At 40.7% G+C, this 18957-nt stretch overlaps 1 protein-coding gene across 4 annotated transcripts in view; it reads right to left on the bottom strand.

Annotated features, from left to right (window-relative positions):
* The window catches only part of ANKS1B (ankyrin repeat and sterile alpha motif domain containing 1B), a 411850-nt gene that overhangs the window by 31632 nt on the left and 361261 nt on the right, over positions 1-18957 (bottom strand). For all 4 annotated transcript variants that reach the window (XM_059846720.1, XM_059846716.1, XM_059846717.1 and 1 more), the window contains 2 exons: positions 18254-18361; positions 12799-12978 (listed from right to left, as the gene is read on the bottom strand). In XM_059846720.1, coding sequence (XP_059702703.1) covers positions 12799-12978; positions 18254-18361 — 288 coding nt within the window. The remainder of the gene's footprint in view (positions 1-12798; positions 12979-18253; positions 18362-18957) is intronic.

Raw genomic sequence — 18957 nt, 5'->3', positions numbered from 1 at the left:
ACCAGCACCTTTCCTCTCTTTGGGCTCAGCTAACTTGAAAAAGAAGATCTTTTGCACTACATTTTGCAGATAAATAATTTATAATCAGAAAATGGTCTCAAGGCAGGTGTCAGAGTGGTAAGGATTCAATCCTTTTGCAATGACAACTTTTAACAGCCTTAGAGACCAATACCTCGTGCTCTTGCAGTGTTTTCTAACCCCAAAAATGGGCAGATACGCAGTTCTCTGTGCTCTGGAAAAGGCTGGATGCTTGATGTCAAGTGAGCTAGAGAAGCAGACTACAGCTATTATTTTCTCTACACTTTTTTCTACAATTGCTGCACATTTTCCTATCTCATCCATTCTCTGAGAAATGTATTTGACTCATATTAAAGGCACCTGGATGCAGAGATAGTCGCAGATAAGAAGTAACCTCAATAAATCTTCTATAAAAATCTAACACCTCCCTCGTCTTTTTATAAAAATGTCACGTTAAAAAGCCTCCATGCTAAAAGGAAGAAAAAGCCAAGAAGGCCTGGTTTTGAGTGGTTTGAATGTAGTTATTTTTAACAAGGAGCACATCTTATAACTTTTCACCTGTTAAGCCTTATGCCTGGTTACGGTAACGTGTATTAGTCACCATGACAACAACAAATTGGAGCACACATGGATACAACAGCTCTGGCTGAAAAATTTATAATTTTTTTCCTGTAAAAATTTTAAATGCTCTGCAGACCAGTTGAATCCTCATTATTTTCTTGTGTTTTAATTCCCAGAGCAAGACAATTCTTTTAGCTCCTGAAATGTTTGGCTTTGAAATAATGGAAACAGGTTCATGGTGTACTTCAGATTTAAAACACTTCTGATGCTTGGTGGCCAAAATGACCCCTCTCTAGCAGAAATGTTCCAAGGAGGCATGACAGAATGAGGAGAAATCTACAGCTGCTCTCGAATACCCTGCTGAAACACTGGCTGCCGTCCTTGCCACGCTGCAGTATGGATCACCAGGTTTGCTCTCCCCTCTTGTGACTGCCACAGAGAAGTGACAGAAACCCAGGGCACCGTGAATCCAACTCCCCCAAAGCGCCCCTGCAAAGGCAGAGCGCAACCTCAGCTGGGCAAAGCCTGCAGACCGACACAGAGAGGGCAGCGGGACACACGGCGGGGGCCGAACTGTGCAAACCGAGCTGTTTGCACGGTTTCCCGCTTCGGAAGAGGGAGCGAGCGGAAAGACGAGGAACAGAATCCGCAGGTGCCCCGGGCGAGCCGGCCGCCGGCGCTGCCCCGTCCCGCTCGCACGCACACACGGAGCCGACACACGCCAACCACACGGCAGGACATACGGACGGACGGACGGACGGACGGACGCGCGCACACACGGTCCCGCACGAGGTACGGACTGCTCCGTCATCTCAGCGACACGACACCCGAGATAACACCACGGCAACAGACTGTACATCCACAGAGGGACAAGACAGCCGTTCATCGCTGTATCTTACATTATGAACCTGATGGATCGATGAGAAAGGATATCCTGCATTCTGGTTGGTCCAGATCTCACAGACCGAAGACTGCTAATATAAACAGAAAACTGTATCTCATCTCGTAAATATTAATGCACTGCAACTGCCAAAAGGCAAGAATAATTAAGAAAAGGTTTGCAATAACACGAAAGAAGGAAGTAAAACAGTCGTAAAAAGTAATTCTATTATTTATTTGCTGACAAAATATTTTTGGACTGACAGAAAAGAAACATAGCGTATTCAGAGACTTTAGAAGAGGTTTCAGACTGTGAAAAGTACAAGAAAACAATTTAGTCAGAAGTGCTCATGATGTAGAGATAAAGTTATGAGAGCATAAATAGAAACTGCCTAGAGCAGAAGAAATATTGGTTACTTTTGGGTTTTGGCAGGGAAGAAGTTTGAAGTCAACATCCCAAGTAAGTTTTGAGACTTAAATCTATGTTGGAGACATTCACAGGGAGAAAGGAAGGGAAAAATCTGGCAACACGATCAACAGGAAAAATACATTTTCTTTATAACAATTACCAGAAATTAATGCATTGCAATTTAGTGAAGCAGCTGCCCACCATCTCCTTCCAACAACAGTCCCTTTGCACACTAAGATACAGACAATATTACCTTTGGCATTGACCATGACCCCGGTGTGTAGATGAAAGCTTTCAGCCTACCCTCTACATTATCATACAGAGAATCTGTAGTAGCAAAGCAAAGTGAGCATATTGTAGCATCTCTAGCAAAAGCAGCAGAACTAGGCAAGCACAGCATTCACCAGCATCTTTTATATATTTCCTTGTTTGGACAATCATCAATAAAGCATCTGTGGCACCTCAGCAAAAGCTAAGATAACATTTTACAGTAGCCAGGCAACTAAAACAAAGCATCAGACATAGGATCTGCCCACGCTATCTTCAGCAGGCAGCAACAAAAGGCAATAAACAGACATGAAAAATGCAACTGCAGCGTCCAGAAGAGATAGCAATTAATATTTCAGTAATTTAACAACATCAAGAACGTGCATTGCTGGTTTTTGTCTGCAGCAGCAGAAATTTAGCACTAATGCTCAAATCAACCCAAAGACGTGCAAGTCTTCTTAAAATATGACTCTTGCTCTTACCTTTTGTGGCCTGCACCCTGGCTGGTGACAGAACAAGTTACCACTTCTATACACTGTCAGGGAAGCCTGGCATCCTCTGGACTGACTACAGAGTGTTGCCAGACAGCCTGGTGGCTGTCTTGTGTTGTTAATTGTCCCTTGTTTCCTTCATCATCTGAAATGCATGAGCACACATCCCTTCCTGCAGCTTCAATCATTTTAATACTTTCACAGATGTGGTTAATTCCACATCCCTTATCTTGTTTTCATAGTTCTTTGCTTCTCTTTCCTGATGTGCAGGGCTCTACATTTTGATACCATTAGCTAATTAAAACTTTGACTTTTTTCCAGTCTTCTACCTCATCCCCTGCAACCTGCTACAAACTAGTCCTCCTCCACGTGATGAACACATAGTTTCAGTGCAAGATCAGCAGCAAAACACTGCTGCAGCTTCTTCTGCTGTGCCATCCTTAGGACACTGCAGTAGTGGTTACCAATGACTTTTGTCTGTGTATGTCAACAAAACTGACTTCAGGATGTTCTGGCCATACCCCACCGCTGTGATGCCTGTATCTGTTTGCCTGAGATGGGAAGATTCCTGAATAGGAATCCATGGCAGAAGGCTGTGCCTCTGCTTTGCAAGAGAAGAGCAAAGAGAAGGCATTTCCATGCTGGTGCAGCACACCCAAACATCTGGTAATCAAGGTAGTAAAGAAAACCAAGGGCACTGCTATCTGTACCCACCGAGGCACCGAAAGCAGGAGGGGATGCAGCAGGATACTGCATGCTGGCAGATGTTTTATTTCTCCCCAGAGCTGGCAAGGGGTTGCCATGATGCTGCCACATTGTGCAGCCATTTCTCAGCATCGTGATATTCTTGAGACAAAAGTGTGTTTTAAATCCTGCTCCTCTCAAGGACTTGCCTTTAGGGGCTGGCATAACTCAGCCAGCTCAGTCCTTCAGCTGCCCTGGTGCTAACCCAGGGACAGGGAACCCTGCAGCACGTGGGTGTCCAGGCTTCAAGCTGCTCCATTTAAAAAGAGGGCAGTGAATGAATCCTCTCTTACACATGTCAGTGGTATCCATCTGGCCCCTCCCTTCCCAGCCCCTCTTTTCCCAAATGGAAAGTTGTGTGCAAGTCTCTGCTTCAAGAACTGTTCAAGCGAACTTTCCCCAACAAAAAGATTTACCTCCAGAACTACAGGTTTGAAGGATTTAGGCTTAAATGAAACCATCTTTAAATACAATCAACAGTAAGTCAATCAGACCAGCAGAGACTGAGAATTTCCCACAACTCCACAAATGCCCAGTCAGAAGGACAGCAGTGCAAAACTCATTGCTCAGTTTTGCTTTCATTAATGTTTAAATGACTAAGGTACTGAAATGCAGTACAGATGGAACATTAATTTTATGGATGGTAATGAATTCAAATTCAGAAATCAACCTTTTCCTTGCACCATTGTAGAAATATTTAGCATTTACTATATCCATAGTTTATATCTTCAAAGTACTTGAAATTTTTAATGAATTATGAAATACCCAGGAGAAGTACCTAAAGTTGCACACCCCTGTGGTGGAGAGGAAGGAACCAAGGCAAGGAGAAAGGTTAAGTGATTATCTGAGGCCAAAAAATAGGCAGTAGAAAGACAAGTGTGGATTAGGCTTCAAACACTCACAACTTTCAGCTCCCAAAACATATGCTCTCAAAAAAACCCTAAAGAATTCAATCTGTGCATACACTTCCACCAAAATAAACACAAATACACTTGGGCACCCAGTACCACTGACACAGAGGGTCTGTGAAAGAATTTAACAAAGAACATTTTCTTAAGTTATATGGCAAAGAAGAGCAAAACAATAGCATTATCTATTGCCTGATTAGGATCAAATATGCCATTATCTTAATACTTCCCGAAAGATAAATGCTTATGAGTAAGGTCACAGCAAGACTCTGCTATCATATCCTTTTTGTGGTGTCCCATGCATAAACGGTTGTCCTGTCTAGTCATGGTGGAACACAGCTCTGACAAGCAGGAGGGGCAAAGGAAGGGTGAAAAGAATTTTCCAGGGAAAACTTTAGGCTTCCTCCTTATAGACTAGGAAAACATGGCTGATAATCTGAAGAAAGAAAGTAACTATAAGACTGATCATAGAAATCATATGCTTTCTGAGCAGAGGAAAGTGGCAGAAAAGAATACCTGGACACCACACACAGGAAGAACAGGAGCTGGGTGGAAGGCAGTCCAGATGTATTCATTACAGCTCAATGAGTTTCACTCAATGGCATGTTAGCAGATGTTAAAGATTTACCTAAATTAGGAGAAATTACCCTTGAAAAGTCACAGAAGATACTAAAGGACCAAAGAAGGACTAAAAGAGTATTTAAGATGGGAGAAAAGGAAGGTTCGGAACGTTACAGCCAGCCTAACTGCAGGGACCAGTAAGTGACTAGAAAAGTTTAAAAATCCAGTCACCATCCCCTGGTCCTCATGACCTTCTGACATCACTCCTGGCCATCTGAAATAAACACTCAGGAACATATGTATGCATGTGCATATTTATATCTATGCATACATTATTGAGAATAACAAAGAGAAAGTGTAATATTGCCTTCCATGTGCTACCAAGACAGTTTCTATGCACTGTGAAAAATTCAAGATGTTCACAATGAGATCCTTCAGTATGAATCATTTCAGTTCAAATTTCCTTCCTGTGTTGGAAAACTGGCCAATTAAATCAGCAGCAGCAAGGAGAAGTACAGCAAGACTTGGACACTGTGTGACTCCTGATGCAGCACGTTTCGAGAATGATTATTGGTATTTAAGCACAAATGGACTGAACATGTTGAGGCAATCTGCAAGGACCTGCTTCATGCTGTGGCTTGGAGGGGTGCCAGTGCTCTCCGAGGAGGATCCAGAAGTGAAGAACTTCTCAGAATGGGGTAGGAACTGAAAACAGGTCGGATGACCTACAGATCAGTCAGAGGAAATTTAGTAGGATTACACAGAGAAATACAATAGCAAATAAATTAGCAAAGTGATTTAGATTAGGGGAAGTCAAAAAAGATCTGAAAGTTTCAGTATACTTCAAATTAGACAGATCAGTCTTTCAAAAGAATAAGGACATAAATCACAGGATAATTCATGCTGCAAGGAAGCTCAGGAAAGCTCCACTCCAACTGCAGCTCAAAGCAGGAGCAGCTGTGAGATGAGACCAGATTTCTCAGGGCTTCATCCTGTCAGGTCTTGAAAACCTCAAGGACAGATTCTGTGAACAACCTGTCTCCCTGCTTGCCTGTCTATATGAGGAGAAAGTTCCTCATGGCATGCAGAGTCCTCTTTCAGTTTTAGTACCCAAAGCCACGTCTTCTCCAGCCAGCCCTGGTTGTTCAGACTCTCCTTGGAGGGCAAATGCTTCAGCTCCCAACCATCTTGGTTGCCCTTTGCTGAATTTCCTTCTCCCATACAAAAAACCTCAGGTTTTAATAAAAGTAAATACCTCAGGTATTTATTAAAAGTAAATGCTGCATCCCTGAATGTTCTCAAAGCAAAGAGGAGAGCTAGCCTTACTAGCAAAAAACAAAATAAAAAAAAAAATTCAGAGTGAAATTTGTATTTCTTTTAGAGAAGCAGAAGCTCAAAATATCACTTCTTATTAGAAGAATTACACTCTTTGCAACAGTGTATTTCTTCTGCTGCTCCTGAAAATACTTTACATGAAAATTTCCAGACAACAACTGGGTCCCTAGGACTGGCTTTCTTGCAGGCAAGAAGTGGGTGATGGGTGAGCTCCTTCTCTTTGACAATACCCCTTCTGCTGGTGCTGCCAGCTTCCAGTGTACCCCAGCATCCTAGCCTTGCAGAGAGGATACAAACTTCTGGACAAACACCAATGAAGTTTATCAGACTATAGGTATCTACCTTCCTGCAAAAAAAACCCCTCCAAACAACAAAAACGCTCTTTCAGAAAAGCACCCCAAACTCTAAGCACAGCTTTTTTCCAGCAGATCAAAAATGTAAATGTTAGGTATTAAAATTCAGTTTTCATAAAATCTTCTCAATGTAGACCTCCTAGTTCACAAGACCAAGTGTGAAAAGCAGTAAATTAATAAAGAACGTTTGTCCTTTTCCTGGTGTGGCATTTACAGCTAAAGTTTGGATCATTATTACTGAATATAGAAGAGGCTTCCTTAATTCCATTTGCTGAAGCAGCTTGTAGGTATGATCCACCTCACATGAATTCAGTTCTAAAACATTAGCTTCTATAACATTCTTGAAAAAATTCTCTCCCTCTATTCAGGCAGAAATTAGGAAGACTTCTTATAATGTCTCTATCGGTTTACTTGTCCATTGCCCAGAGAAGTGTTGGATACCCCACCCATGGAAGTGTTCAAGGCCAGGCTGGATGGGGCTTTGAGAAACCTGCTCAGTGGGAGGTGTCCCTGCTCAGAGCAGAATTGTGTATTTCATGGAATCATAGAACCATCACTGAGCTGGATCATCTAGTTCCAACGTCCCCGCTCAGAGCTAGATGATCCACCTCAGTGACAGTTCTATGATTCCATGAAATACACAATTCTCAAGGGATCTGTGGAAGAAAATAGGCTGAAATTTACAGATCAAGATGCAGCTGTCTATGGTGTTTGCATCTGTGTGAATTACAAATACAACTGCCAGCAACAGATGTAGTTAAGCATTTTTCTTTTGATGTTAAATTGAAGGTCTGCACAGTTCAGTCATCTTTCCAAATTAAAAATATAATGCACCTAAAATATGAACCTTAGAGAATTTTGTTTGGATTTGACTTTTTTGTTAGACAGCTGTCTATTTATCCTCCCAACATAAACTATTTTATGCTTATAAAAAAAGGAAATAAGTAGCCTAAGAAGTAACAAGAGAGTGTATCTAGATGACCTTATTTTTGTATTTATTACTTCATAAATCAACTAGTAAAGAATTCTGTTATTTCATGAGTAATTTCAACTATTGATAAAAAAACCTTCTTCACTGCTTCTTAGATAATCTCATTTTACACACCAGTATTCTCTTGGGCATATTTTTCCTCATTCACAGTAATATTTTAATCCTTCAAAAGCAGAGGAGACGAGAAAACAAACACAAAACAAGTAAAAAAAAAAGTCCTATTGTGGTTTAAAGTTACAAAAATAAAGATGACTTCCTTATTTTAGGCTCCTTCAAACTTTCTATATCATCTTATTCAACTTTCAACATCCCTGTATGTCAGTTTTCCTAGCTGAAAAATGGAAAATACAATTTTAAATCACAGCCCCACAGTGCACTGGAAATACAAATGCATTACTATCTGTGAAGTATTTGGAAGACATTGCTGAGTTGAAAATATTATTTCAGAAAGAAGCAAAATTATTTCACAATTTTAATATAAACCTGCCTTTGCTAATTCTGTTTTATGTTTTTATGATATTTCTCCTCTTCTGTAGGTAAAGAATCTGTTGTACTAAATCCATTTAAATTATTGTCCCCTGCATATCAATCCTAACCCAGCAATGAATTATTGTATCTTACAAAATAATGTCAAAAGGCAGAATCCCAACAATCAGGACAGATTTACTTCACACTTACTGTGCAGTCATTACAACAATGTTACATTGAAGCCATCTTTCATTTTAGGAAAAAAAAAAGTAAAAATTAAAAAAAAAAAAAAAAAAAAAAAAAAAAGCAAGAACCCTCCAACCATGTGACTGAAGCACCCCGAAAGGCTTTCAAAATTAAGTCTGAGTTCAGCAACTCTGGGAAAGAACAACTCCAAGAACAACTCCTGTCAGCCTTTGTGAATAAATTTTTCAATGCTCTCAGATCTTAAAAGATCTCTTCCCTCCATGACAGCCCTCTGGGGTGCCCCCATACAGTCCATGACAAGGTTTGCCCTCCTAGGAAGCTCACTCTGACTCAGCACTCCAGGCTGGAGCTGTTCCAGAGAGGCTCCTGCCCACTGCCCCCAAGAGCACAGACCTCTCCAGCTCGGGCTGTGCCGCAGGCTCAGGGCGTGGGACAGCACCAGGGGACACCTGCCCCAGCTCTCCTTCTGCAAGGAGTGCTGTGGGCAGGGCTGCTTCCTGCACCTCCCTGCATGCCTGCCACGGGAAAGGTGGTTTTGTTCCTCCCTCCTGGCTCAGGGCACCACAGCAAGAGGTGTTATGGACCAGGGTGGCCAAAAGCACCACACACCACTGGCTGGTGCAACAAACAGCCAGTGCCTCGGGGCTGGCAGTCTGGAATATGCTTGCAGCTGGTACCTAAAGCTTCTCTCCTGCCTGGAGAACTGAAAATCCTCAAAAGGTGATGTTTTGACTGATGTCTTTTAATGAACATGGCTATGATTTCTTTCAACCTCCAAAGTTCTTCCCTGCACCTATTTCAGGGGTGAATGAAGAGCCCAATCCCTTCAATGGGACTCCTCCTCCTATTGATTTTGGATCCAAAGCACTCAAGACATGCCTGCATGATTTCAGTTCTATTTTAAAGGTTTAGGCAATCTTAAGATCAACCTCAGCTATTTTAAACTACATTAATTTGATCATACTAACCTACAGTTTGCAGGCTCTAAATTCAACATCCACAGCTAATGATGACTCAGACTACTAATTTCTTCCTAGATTTTTTTTCCTCCTTTTTCTTTGGAAAACAAACCATCTCACAACCTCCTGTATTACCACTTTGGCAGTTATGATTTATACAACCAGACATCACAGACTTTTGGAGCTGGATGATCAATGGGGGAGTTGGATGACCAAACCTATTCCACTGGGGACTCTAAATTGGTTAGACTCATTGTTTATATTACAATTTTCCCCTTAGGGCACAAACAGTCTGCTAGGGAACTGTAAATGAAGGTATATGCTGGCCTTGAGACAAAACCACCCACATTAAGTAAATTTAAATCAGTGCTTCCTCCAGGAAACAAAGAGTTGTATTACTTACAAGCAGATTTGATTATGGTTTGGAGAACTGTTTAAACACATCTAGCACATCAAAGGAAAACAGATTTAAGCTGCTGTGCTCATTGTTTAAGAAATATTGGTTGGTTGATGCAAAGATCAACATGATGGATGACTCCCTGTAACAGTTTAGTGGAAACACAGGCCATAGTAAAGATGGCAATATCCAGTTTCATCAAAATATCTTCAGATTTTATATTTTAAATTAAGGATAAGATAGTCTCATTCTATAATTTTTTACATAAAATCAGGTTCATGAAAGCAATACAATAAATAAGTTCACAATACCATGTTGGCCTCTCTCTTCAAGGCCATAAAAACACCCACTAATCTCATCATCCAGAACATACCTAAAACTTCCAAAACACCACAGCATCCATTTATAAATGCACATTTGTGAACTGTAGCATCCAGTACACATGCAGATTCATACAGCAGCATGCAAACAGCCTAGCAAAGAAAGGGTTAAGACAAAAGAACATTCTCAAAGCAATTCAAATAATCCCTCTAGATCATTGTGTATGTGAAAAGTATTGTAGCTGGGAAGCTGGACTGGTATGAGTTCAGAAATTGCTGCTGATCTGATACAAGCCAAAAGAACCAGCAAACTGCAAGGAGAAAGTTGCTAGATGAAAGAAAAACCCAAAAAACCCCACAACACACAGAGCAGAAGGTTCATGTTAAGAATCAGATGGATCTCCTTTACTGTGCAGAAACAATTATTTTACTTTTAATTTCAAAGAGGCTTTGGGGGAAAAGACTGAAGGAAATATAGTTCATTTTGGCAGAGCACACATTGCACAAAATAAATTTAAGAATCTATTTTTGGGCTAGAATGGTTGAAGAAATCCCTGATTAGCCTCTTAATGGGGTGAATCCAATTTATTGAGAATGATCACCAGAGGGAGTCATTGACTTTCCCATTAAAGTCAAAGGGAATTTTACATACATCAGGAATGCAGAGTTTTGGGGCAGAGCTGAAAAAGACTTCAAACAGATTGGAGTTCAGGGAACAACACAAACCACGGTTTTATGGATTTAATCTGAATCCATTTTCCCCTCTGGAGTCCCAAAGGATGACAGCTATATTCAATGGTTAAAATTAGAGAGAAGGCACTGAAGTCATCTATTCAGTGGGTACACACCCACAACAACAATAGAAAAAAAACCCAACAAAAACGCCCCCAAAAAACACAAGCAAAAAAAAAAAATACAACCCCAAAAACCAAACCAATCATCCATTCACCCACCCAACCAAAACCCCCAAAAAACCCATCAACAACAAAAAAAATGCCTTAAGCACTTAATTGGTTGTACAGGGGGTTTGGGGTGGTGTAAGTAATAACTGTTCAGTTTTCTCTTTGGACATGTAACATATCATTCCTTCTGGAAATGCAGTGTTCAACAACACAAAGAAAATCTCCAGGTGTCATTTATTGGAGTATGCCATACCTCTTGTGAACATCAGTAAAACAAAGGAGTGAAACTGAGTCAGAAAGAATTGTTAGCATAGGGATGCTTCTTTGTTTTGTTTCATTTTATGTCTTCAGTGCTAGTGACTAAAACAGGTAGCAAGCATAGGGATTTGTAGCAAAGTGATAAAATGAACTAATTGGACAAACCAGTGTATTCAGCCACAAGTAAGTGTGCATTTTATGCTCAAACACCTAAATTTCATGACCTTCAAGAAATATTTTCATGTTAAGAATCTGTCTTTTCTTTGCTGGAATTCTGCTCAACCATATTCTTGCCACAAAAGCCCAGCAGACTTTGGTTTGAAAACAAGCTCATTCACTCAGCAACTTTCTCCTTAATTCTGTACAAGAAAAATTTATAGCAGACAATTAGATTAAAAAAGGGCAAGGCAACAGCCCCACCCAACAAAATGCAATTTCACTTCTTAGAAATGTCCTCTGAACAAATGGAATTCAATTTGTTTTTGTGTTCCCAGGTAATGGCAGCACCTTGTTTTGTTTTTATTTAATTACTTCTTGTTCATGTAATTAGCTGGCAGACTGCAGCCTTTTGTTCATTATAATACAGTTATTTGCATAGCTGTTTCCATTTTGAGGCTGAATTTTGGACAGAGGCTCTATTTTGGATTGTGGCAAGCAGAGCCACTGCTGGGAAGCCTCATGCAGGGAAGCATGCAGCAACCCAGTCCTTCGTGGAATGAGTTGCTCCAGGAACTGCCCTGGCTGCCCATCTGCTTCTGACAGCAAATCAAAGTCTTGTTTCCAGCATGCAGCATAAGACCTGGCTGTCTTTCATCATCGTAGGTATCAATGAAAACCAGTTGAGCTCATTTTAAAACATTTTCACCAACAGACTGTCCATGCATAATTTACTGTGCTTTAGATTGAATATTAGAAAAAATTTCTTCACTGAATGGGGTGGTCAGGCATTGGAGTGAGCTGTCCAGAGAAGTGGTTCAATCATCATCCCTGGAATTGTTCAAAAAACATGTAGATGTGGCTCTTTGGGACATGTTTTAGTGATGGACATGGCAGTGCTGAGTTAAGGGTTGGAGTTGAAGACCTTTAGGGTCTTTTCCATCTTACATGGTTCTATGGTTCTGTGGCATCACTCAGTATATGCTTAATTTAAAGTTATCAGTACTCTTTCAGAGGTTGGATGAAAAAAATTTAGACATGGAGGCTACCTTAAGCTTTCTTTCATGAATAGTTTGATTTAACACCCAGTTGAGTCTAGTGCTATTCAAATATTTTTTTCATAGTTAAATCTTATTTTGAAATAATCAAAATATATGCCCAGATTGCAGTTTTACAGAATGCTGACCCTTCCCATTAATAAATGCAGCAATCATCATCCTCCAAGTCCTCTGAGTTTCCAGCAGTGAACTGATGCAAGCTTACTTTTATCTGTGTTGCTCAGAATGTCAGGAATCTGCACCTTACTATGAAAATGAGGGGCAGAGTCAGTGTTGGGGGAAGACTGCACACTCTGGTGCACAGATGCCACCTTCACCTCAGCCTCCATGCATCTAAACACCCTCAAACCTCTATCTCTGAGGAGAGACTGCACACCAACACATCAATTCACACTACTTGAAATACAGACAGCTAGAACAGACAGCTTGGAAAAATTGTCAGCCTTCATTGTTTACAACTCAGCCTTCATGTACAACCCCCTGCTGTGGTCAGGATTAGTCCTGTAACCAAAAGCAGCAAGGCCCAGCCTTTTAAGGGCACCGGTTTTGTTCCTACCTGTGCCATCTGCCTCTCCAGCTTTGATCGGGGAATATCATCAAAATAGTTTTCATTTCTTCTTCTCCTTGCATCGCCCTGCATGATAATGTGGGGAACGTCCAGGGAGCCACCAGTAGTGAAAGTGCTTTGGCTAAGTGATGGAGACAACTGAGGAGGAGTGTGGTTACCACTGGGTTCCTGGACAGAGAAAGAAAAATGCAGCATAAGAAGAACAGCGTGTTGCTGACTTCAAACCACACATTTAAAAGTGCATTTGAATTGCTCACACTAAAAAAATTATGAAACAATTCCTGCAGTAGAGGTTACTGCAGGAATGAGTGGATGAACTTTTGAGATTTGCTACCTGAAGTGCAGAGCCCACGTGGAAGGAAAAATAGTTCACTGATTATGTGAACTAGCGGCAAATTTCCTCCCCAAAAGCTCCTTGTGTAATATAGACTCTCTCCTAGAGATAAAACGGTGAGCTACTTCTTGTCAAGGCCCAAATAAAGCCATTATTTAGGATTAGCTATTTGTGAGATGAAATACATTCTCACCACTTCTGATCAGCTGCTCTGAGCAGTGAAAGTGATTTGAACACTGGCAACACCTCTTGCTGGAAAAAAGAAACACATGCCCATTTACACAGTGTAGACATTTTGTTGCAATTTTTATGGCTTTGCAGAACATCCATTTTAACTTGAAGCACCAGATATCAGACACAAGCTAAACACCAATTCCTGGAATGCACGAAAGCATCAGAGTACAAATATTTTACCTGGCTTTTCTCCTTACCTCTACTGGGCTGTAACCTTGTACCAGTCAGTGTGCAAATACCCATAGAATTGATGCATAAGTGCTACCTAATAAATAAACAGGTCCACCTGGTGTACATTTCACCAGGATCTGCCACCACACTGCCCACAGCCAGACACGGTGTGTACCTCTGGAAACACCCAGTCTCATGCACACGCCCTTGGGGCTCCAGCAGCAGCAGCAGGGAGCTACAGTGCACTGTCCAGTCTGCACCAGAACCACCCTGTGTGAGCAGGAAAGCACTCCACAGCAACTGAATGGGAAATGTGCCTCTCTCAGGATGGAGGGTACTGGGCAGAATGTACCCAGGAGCAGGTTTGCTCAGGGCAGACCTTCTCTAAACCACCTGCTGCTGCAACACTCTGTTTCAGTACTCAGCAACAAGAGGGGACCTGAAGATGATGGAGCAAGCAAAAACCTGCTCCAGTGTGGAAGGTAAAAAAGTTCTGCCTTTTTATTTAGAGAGAGAATTAAGTGGATGATTCATGCATTATTACACTGAAGCAAGCCCAGTTCTGAAAATCATCAAGGTACTTTACTCCATGCTGTTAAGAAACAAGCTCTGGTGTAAGAAATCAGAGAGTTGTAATCTCTTCCAAATAGAAAGTTCAAGTCATAGTAATGCCTGATGTCAATATTTGAAGTGTAGGAGTCTATGTCACATTAGTCCTTGCAATCACAGTAATGGATTAGTATTTTTCATGTTGCCAACAAGAAAAATGTTAGGAAAATATAGCTCTTTAGTAATTTTTAATTAACTGGGATTTAAATTTTTAAAAAAAATTCTCTGGCTTTCCTATGATCTGAGATGAGCACTTGACATTTCCCGGGGCAAAGAAAAGAGCATTTTCCTCTTAGGAATAATCTTTTCCCTCCTTCACAAAAATCCACCTACATTTGGCCCAGTTAAAGGCTTCTGGAAAGCTGAATTCTGCACATGCTCAGGAGGTTTGCTGAGGCATAACCTCTAAAACCCACCCTCCCTGGGCCTAAAAACATGGTGCACACACACTTCTGCTCTGAAAATAACCTGAGTACATGGGCACCAAACAAGACCCTCTTTAGTGAGTGCTCCCTCCTGCTTTGGCCAGGAGGGTAACCTCTCTCTGCTCTGAATCAGGATTCACCCACCGTTGCAGGGCCACCAGTGGATCAAAGTGACAGATGAACACAGAGATTCCAGCCCTCATCCAGCTTTTCATATTTTATCAAACTGCATATGAGGAGGAAATTCACCCTGAGATCTATATTGGAAGATTGCTGGCAAGGCAATACAGACAAGAACTACCGACTCAAGAAATAAAAGAATTACTGTGCCTCTGCATTATGGAACAGTATGTCATTGTACAATTTTATGCTATTTTCTCAAAGTTGTCCTTCACAGCACAGATGGATCCTCAACTGTGCAGTGTGTTGTCATCTACTCAGCACCGTGTTATCATTAGTTACCATCTAGTCAGTATTTTATCCTTGCCTTGCTTCATGGCCCCAAACCTCTCTCCTAAACCCTTTTAAAATCCTGAAGATAAGATGATTAATATCGTCATAGTCATGACGCTCATAAGTGCTTTACAAATGTCAATCAATTAATTTTCACCACACCTGTGACTTCTGGCATTTCATAATCACTGCTTTATTGAGGGTGACCAGAGACACACAGACAACAAAGGTTAGAAAGTACCAGTCACTCCATTACAACATTTCTTGCTCCATTTCCAAAGTGCTTGAGTTCCATGTCTGTTGATCTAATTTTCAGCACTGTGTACTCAGCACTTGTATAAATCAGACTCAAGGCTCCAATCAAATATGTAGATTGTCAGTAACACACAATTAGTGTCTGTTTAGGAGGCAATTAATTAAATAACTTATCACAAATTATCCAAGTTTTTTGTGGCAAAAACAGGTGTAAGTTTCATAGGTGTAGCTATTCCTTTAATAATGAGCCCGTCTTCCATTCTTCCTTCATTCCTCTTCCTCACTCCATACCCACCTTTTCACCTCCTCAAACACAGCTGCAGACCAGGCACGGACACCCTTGCAGGTGCTACCATGGCCTCAGTACCACGCTGCTGTTACTCACCAGGAACTCCTGTCGTGTTTCTGCCTGGCTGTGAATGCAAGGACACATGGCCTGCAGGGATGTCTGATCGCATATTTCACTCTCAAGATCTGCCTCGTCCCCTCTCAGACCTGCTGCTCATGTACACCTGGAACCACAGAGGTCAGGGCTGGAAGGGAGCTTAAGAGATCCTTTCCCAAGCTGCCTGAACACACTTCATGTCCCACAGATGTTTGTCTAATCTGAAACCAGGAATTCTCTCCAGAATTCTTGTGTTAAAATATCATTACTATTGCAATACTTCTCCAAATTTTCTGCCAAAATTGTTGGTCCTTCAGTTTAAATTCTGGCCTGGGTAATGAAGGGCTCCCATGAAGAACATGGAAACTGGTCCTGTAATTAAAGATTACTCAAGAAAAAGATGCACTTAAGAAAAGAAAGCGAGACTGCATAGGTAACCCGAGATCCAGCAATTTCTATACTTTCATGTATAGAAAAGTATATTTGTATAGTGTCTGTGTGTATATATATGCAATATATATATATAAAACATATACATGTATAGAAAAGTATATTTGTATAGTGTCTGTGTGTATATATATGCAATATATATATATAAAACATATATCTATTTGAATAATTTGAAATCAAAATAGCGTTTCCTTAGTGCACAGTAACACACAACAGGGATTAACATATGTTGTGGATATTTTTAAGATTTTAAGGAATTTTTGATTTTTATCAATATTTAACCTTCTACTTTGAAATATTTTAAGAGCTAATACAAAAACAGTCAAAAAAGATGAAGCATTAGCATTGCTTAGCTTGAGCTTGGGAACTTAAAAGTAGACTTTAAATAACAAACTACCTTTTCTACTGCTGTAGAGCAGCCTGATCTAGTAGAAAGTGCTCCTGCCCATGGCAAAGAGGGTTGAAACTCAATGATCTTTAAGGTCCCTTCCAATCCAAACTGTTCAGTGATTCTATATAAATCAATCTTACAGCAGCAGCAGCAGACAGTTTATTTAAGCCAATTTTCAAGCTACAAATTATTGCAGACTACAAACTAAACGCTAGGTCTGTGTTTCGTGCGAAATGGAATCATAGCAGTTGATGGGAAAGAAAAACTTCATTCCAAAAGCATGTCCTCCTCTTTAGGATTCTCTGTGAAGACTCCAATTCCAAGAGGTGATAAATGACATTTAGCACTGGCCTGCATCAGTAACTCTAGCTGTGCAGCAGCACACCACTTTTTATCATTTTGACTACAGATGGAGGACATCCAGCTTTCTCTTCTGTATTAACTGAGAATATACAGTCTTGACCAAGAATGTGGACTGTGGAAACCTTCCCACTTGCTGAGTAGGAATTAATTATCCAGTCCAGAGTATTAAAGGCATTCAGCAAAAAAGTCTGCCTTTTTATCTATTTCTGTTTCCTTGGAGTGTTTTAACACCTGCCATGCATCAGGAATCATTCAAAAAATACATTTTAAAAAAATACAAGAAAAACATCCACACATTTGTGCAACGTGCCTTAGAGCACATTACAGATTTGTCAGACCTTTTTAAATATGGCATTGGGAATAGCTTGAATTAAAGGCTTGGATCTAAAATGTCTGTATGGGGCATCTGAGAATAAGCAGGATGAAAACAGGCTGGTCACAGAAATTTTAAATACACTTAAAAATAAGCCCTCATTCTGTCTTTCTGTATTTCTCTTTACACCAGGAAATTTAACTTGGGAGCACAGACACTCTCTGACATTTTGAAATTTAATCCCCAACAAGATTCCTGTCAGAAATGCAGCCCCACGAAAATAATGGGATCCAATCAAATGCGAAAGGTGTGACCTAAAATATCAAAATAAAAATGTTGCTATGAACTCTGTTGGAGAGAACCCAGTAGGAAGTGGCCATCAGACCACAACTTGGTAAGAGTAGCAGACAACAAGTAAGCAAAGGCATAGGGTTGGAGAAACTGAGTGAAGGTGTAGTATAATGAGACTAAATGTGGTCAAGTGTGGAAAAACCCCAGGGACATTGCAATAAGGTTTCTGAAAGAGGGAATACAAATGAAAATTAAAAACATGATGAAACTTTTGATATACAGAGACACCTTCATGGCATTTTTATCTCAACACTTTTAAGGTGTTCTCCTTAAAGAAAGCTTAAAGCATATGTTTGAAAAGTAAGTGCAAACTTTCGAAATCATGAAAGGAAAATGTTAACTCTCCTGCAGTATTGATCAGCTGGGCTGGGAATCCTGTGGGCAAATGAAGACATGCATCTTTTACATCCCTGCTCCTGAGCTAGTTTCCTTAGCAAAGATAAGCTGGTACTTCTAAGACTCTACTGATCTTATCCTAAGGCAGACATCTGAAACAGGTCACACAGATCACCCTGTAAAAATGTCAATATATCTCTGCTGGCCATATGGGGAGGTGTGCCAGAGCAGGTCAGCCCAAGGTGTCCATAATGTTCAACTCTGAAGGGAGGAAAGTTGAACCCCACTCCAAGCAGCCACTGCTTTCACGTGAACGTCATGAAACCCTTGCTGCCTTGTCAAGAAATGCAAACAAATTTTCATGGGGACTCACCCTGAGGGTTATTGACCGAGGTGGTTTCTGAGGAGGATCTTCGTGAAGCCTGTCTCCCAAAGATGCCAGAACACGCTTCCGGTGGCCAATCAAGCTAATTTTTAAGACCTGAAATAATATCAGAAATACATCATTAAAAGAGCACATGGCAACCATGACATGAACATCCATTCAGATTGAAGCCATTTTCTCTTTAAACCTTTTAACAAGTTAGTCCTCTAGACAGGCTGAGCAGACAGGAAACTGTGCAAGGCAAACAATCAGCAGAGAAAATGAGAGGTGAGATCAGAAGAAAAACACTGTAAAATGAAGGAAGAAACTAGAGCATGTATAGGTGTGAAAAACGGAAAAAAAACCAGACTCAAACATGAGTAAAGAGGAAACAAAAATGAAATGAGGAGAAGGCAGAAGAGCAGAAAGAAAAAAGGGAAGGGGATGAGAAGACTGGAGAAGGAAATGCAAAGGTGCATGCAAACAGTGAGTGATGAGGATCAAAGTGATTCATGGGATGGATGAGGAAAAGAGTGAGAAAGAGCCAGCAAATGCTTAGAGGAGGCAAGAAGGGAAAAAAGGAATTGTACCATGAGTAAATGTTACAACTTTTAAATTTATTCACCATGCCTTTAAGTGTTGCTAGGAAAGGGCTAAAACTGCAAGATTTAGCAGAGAAGGAGGGAATAGCTTCTCTCAAAGTGACCTTGCAG

This window comes from Haemorhous mexicanus, chromosome 5 (assembly GCF_027477595.1).
Source record: "Haemorhous mexicanus isolate bHaeMex1 chromosome 5, bHaeMex1.pri, whole genome shotgun sequence".
Lineage (NCBI taxonomy): Eukaryota > Metazoa > Chordata > Aves > Passeriformes > Fringillidae > Haemorhous > Haemorhous mexicanus.
Note: the sequence above shows the minus strand (reverse complement) of the source record. Positions and strands in the feature narration are given on the sequence as shown.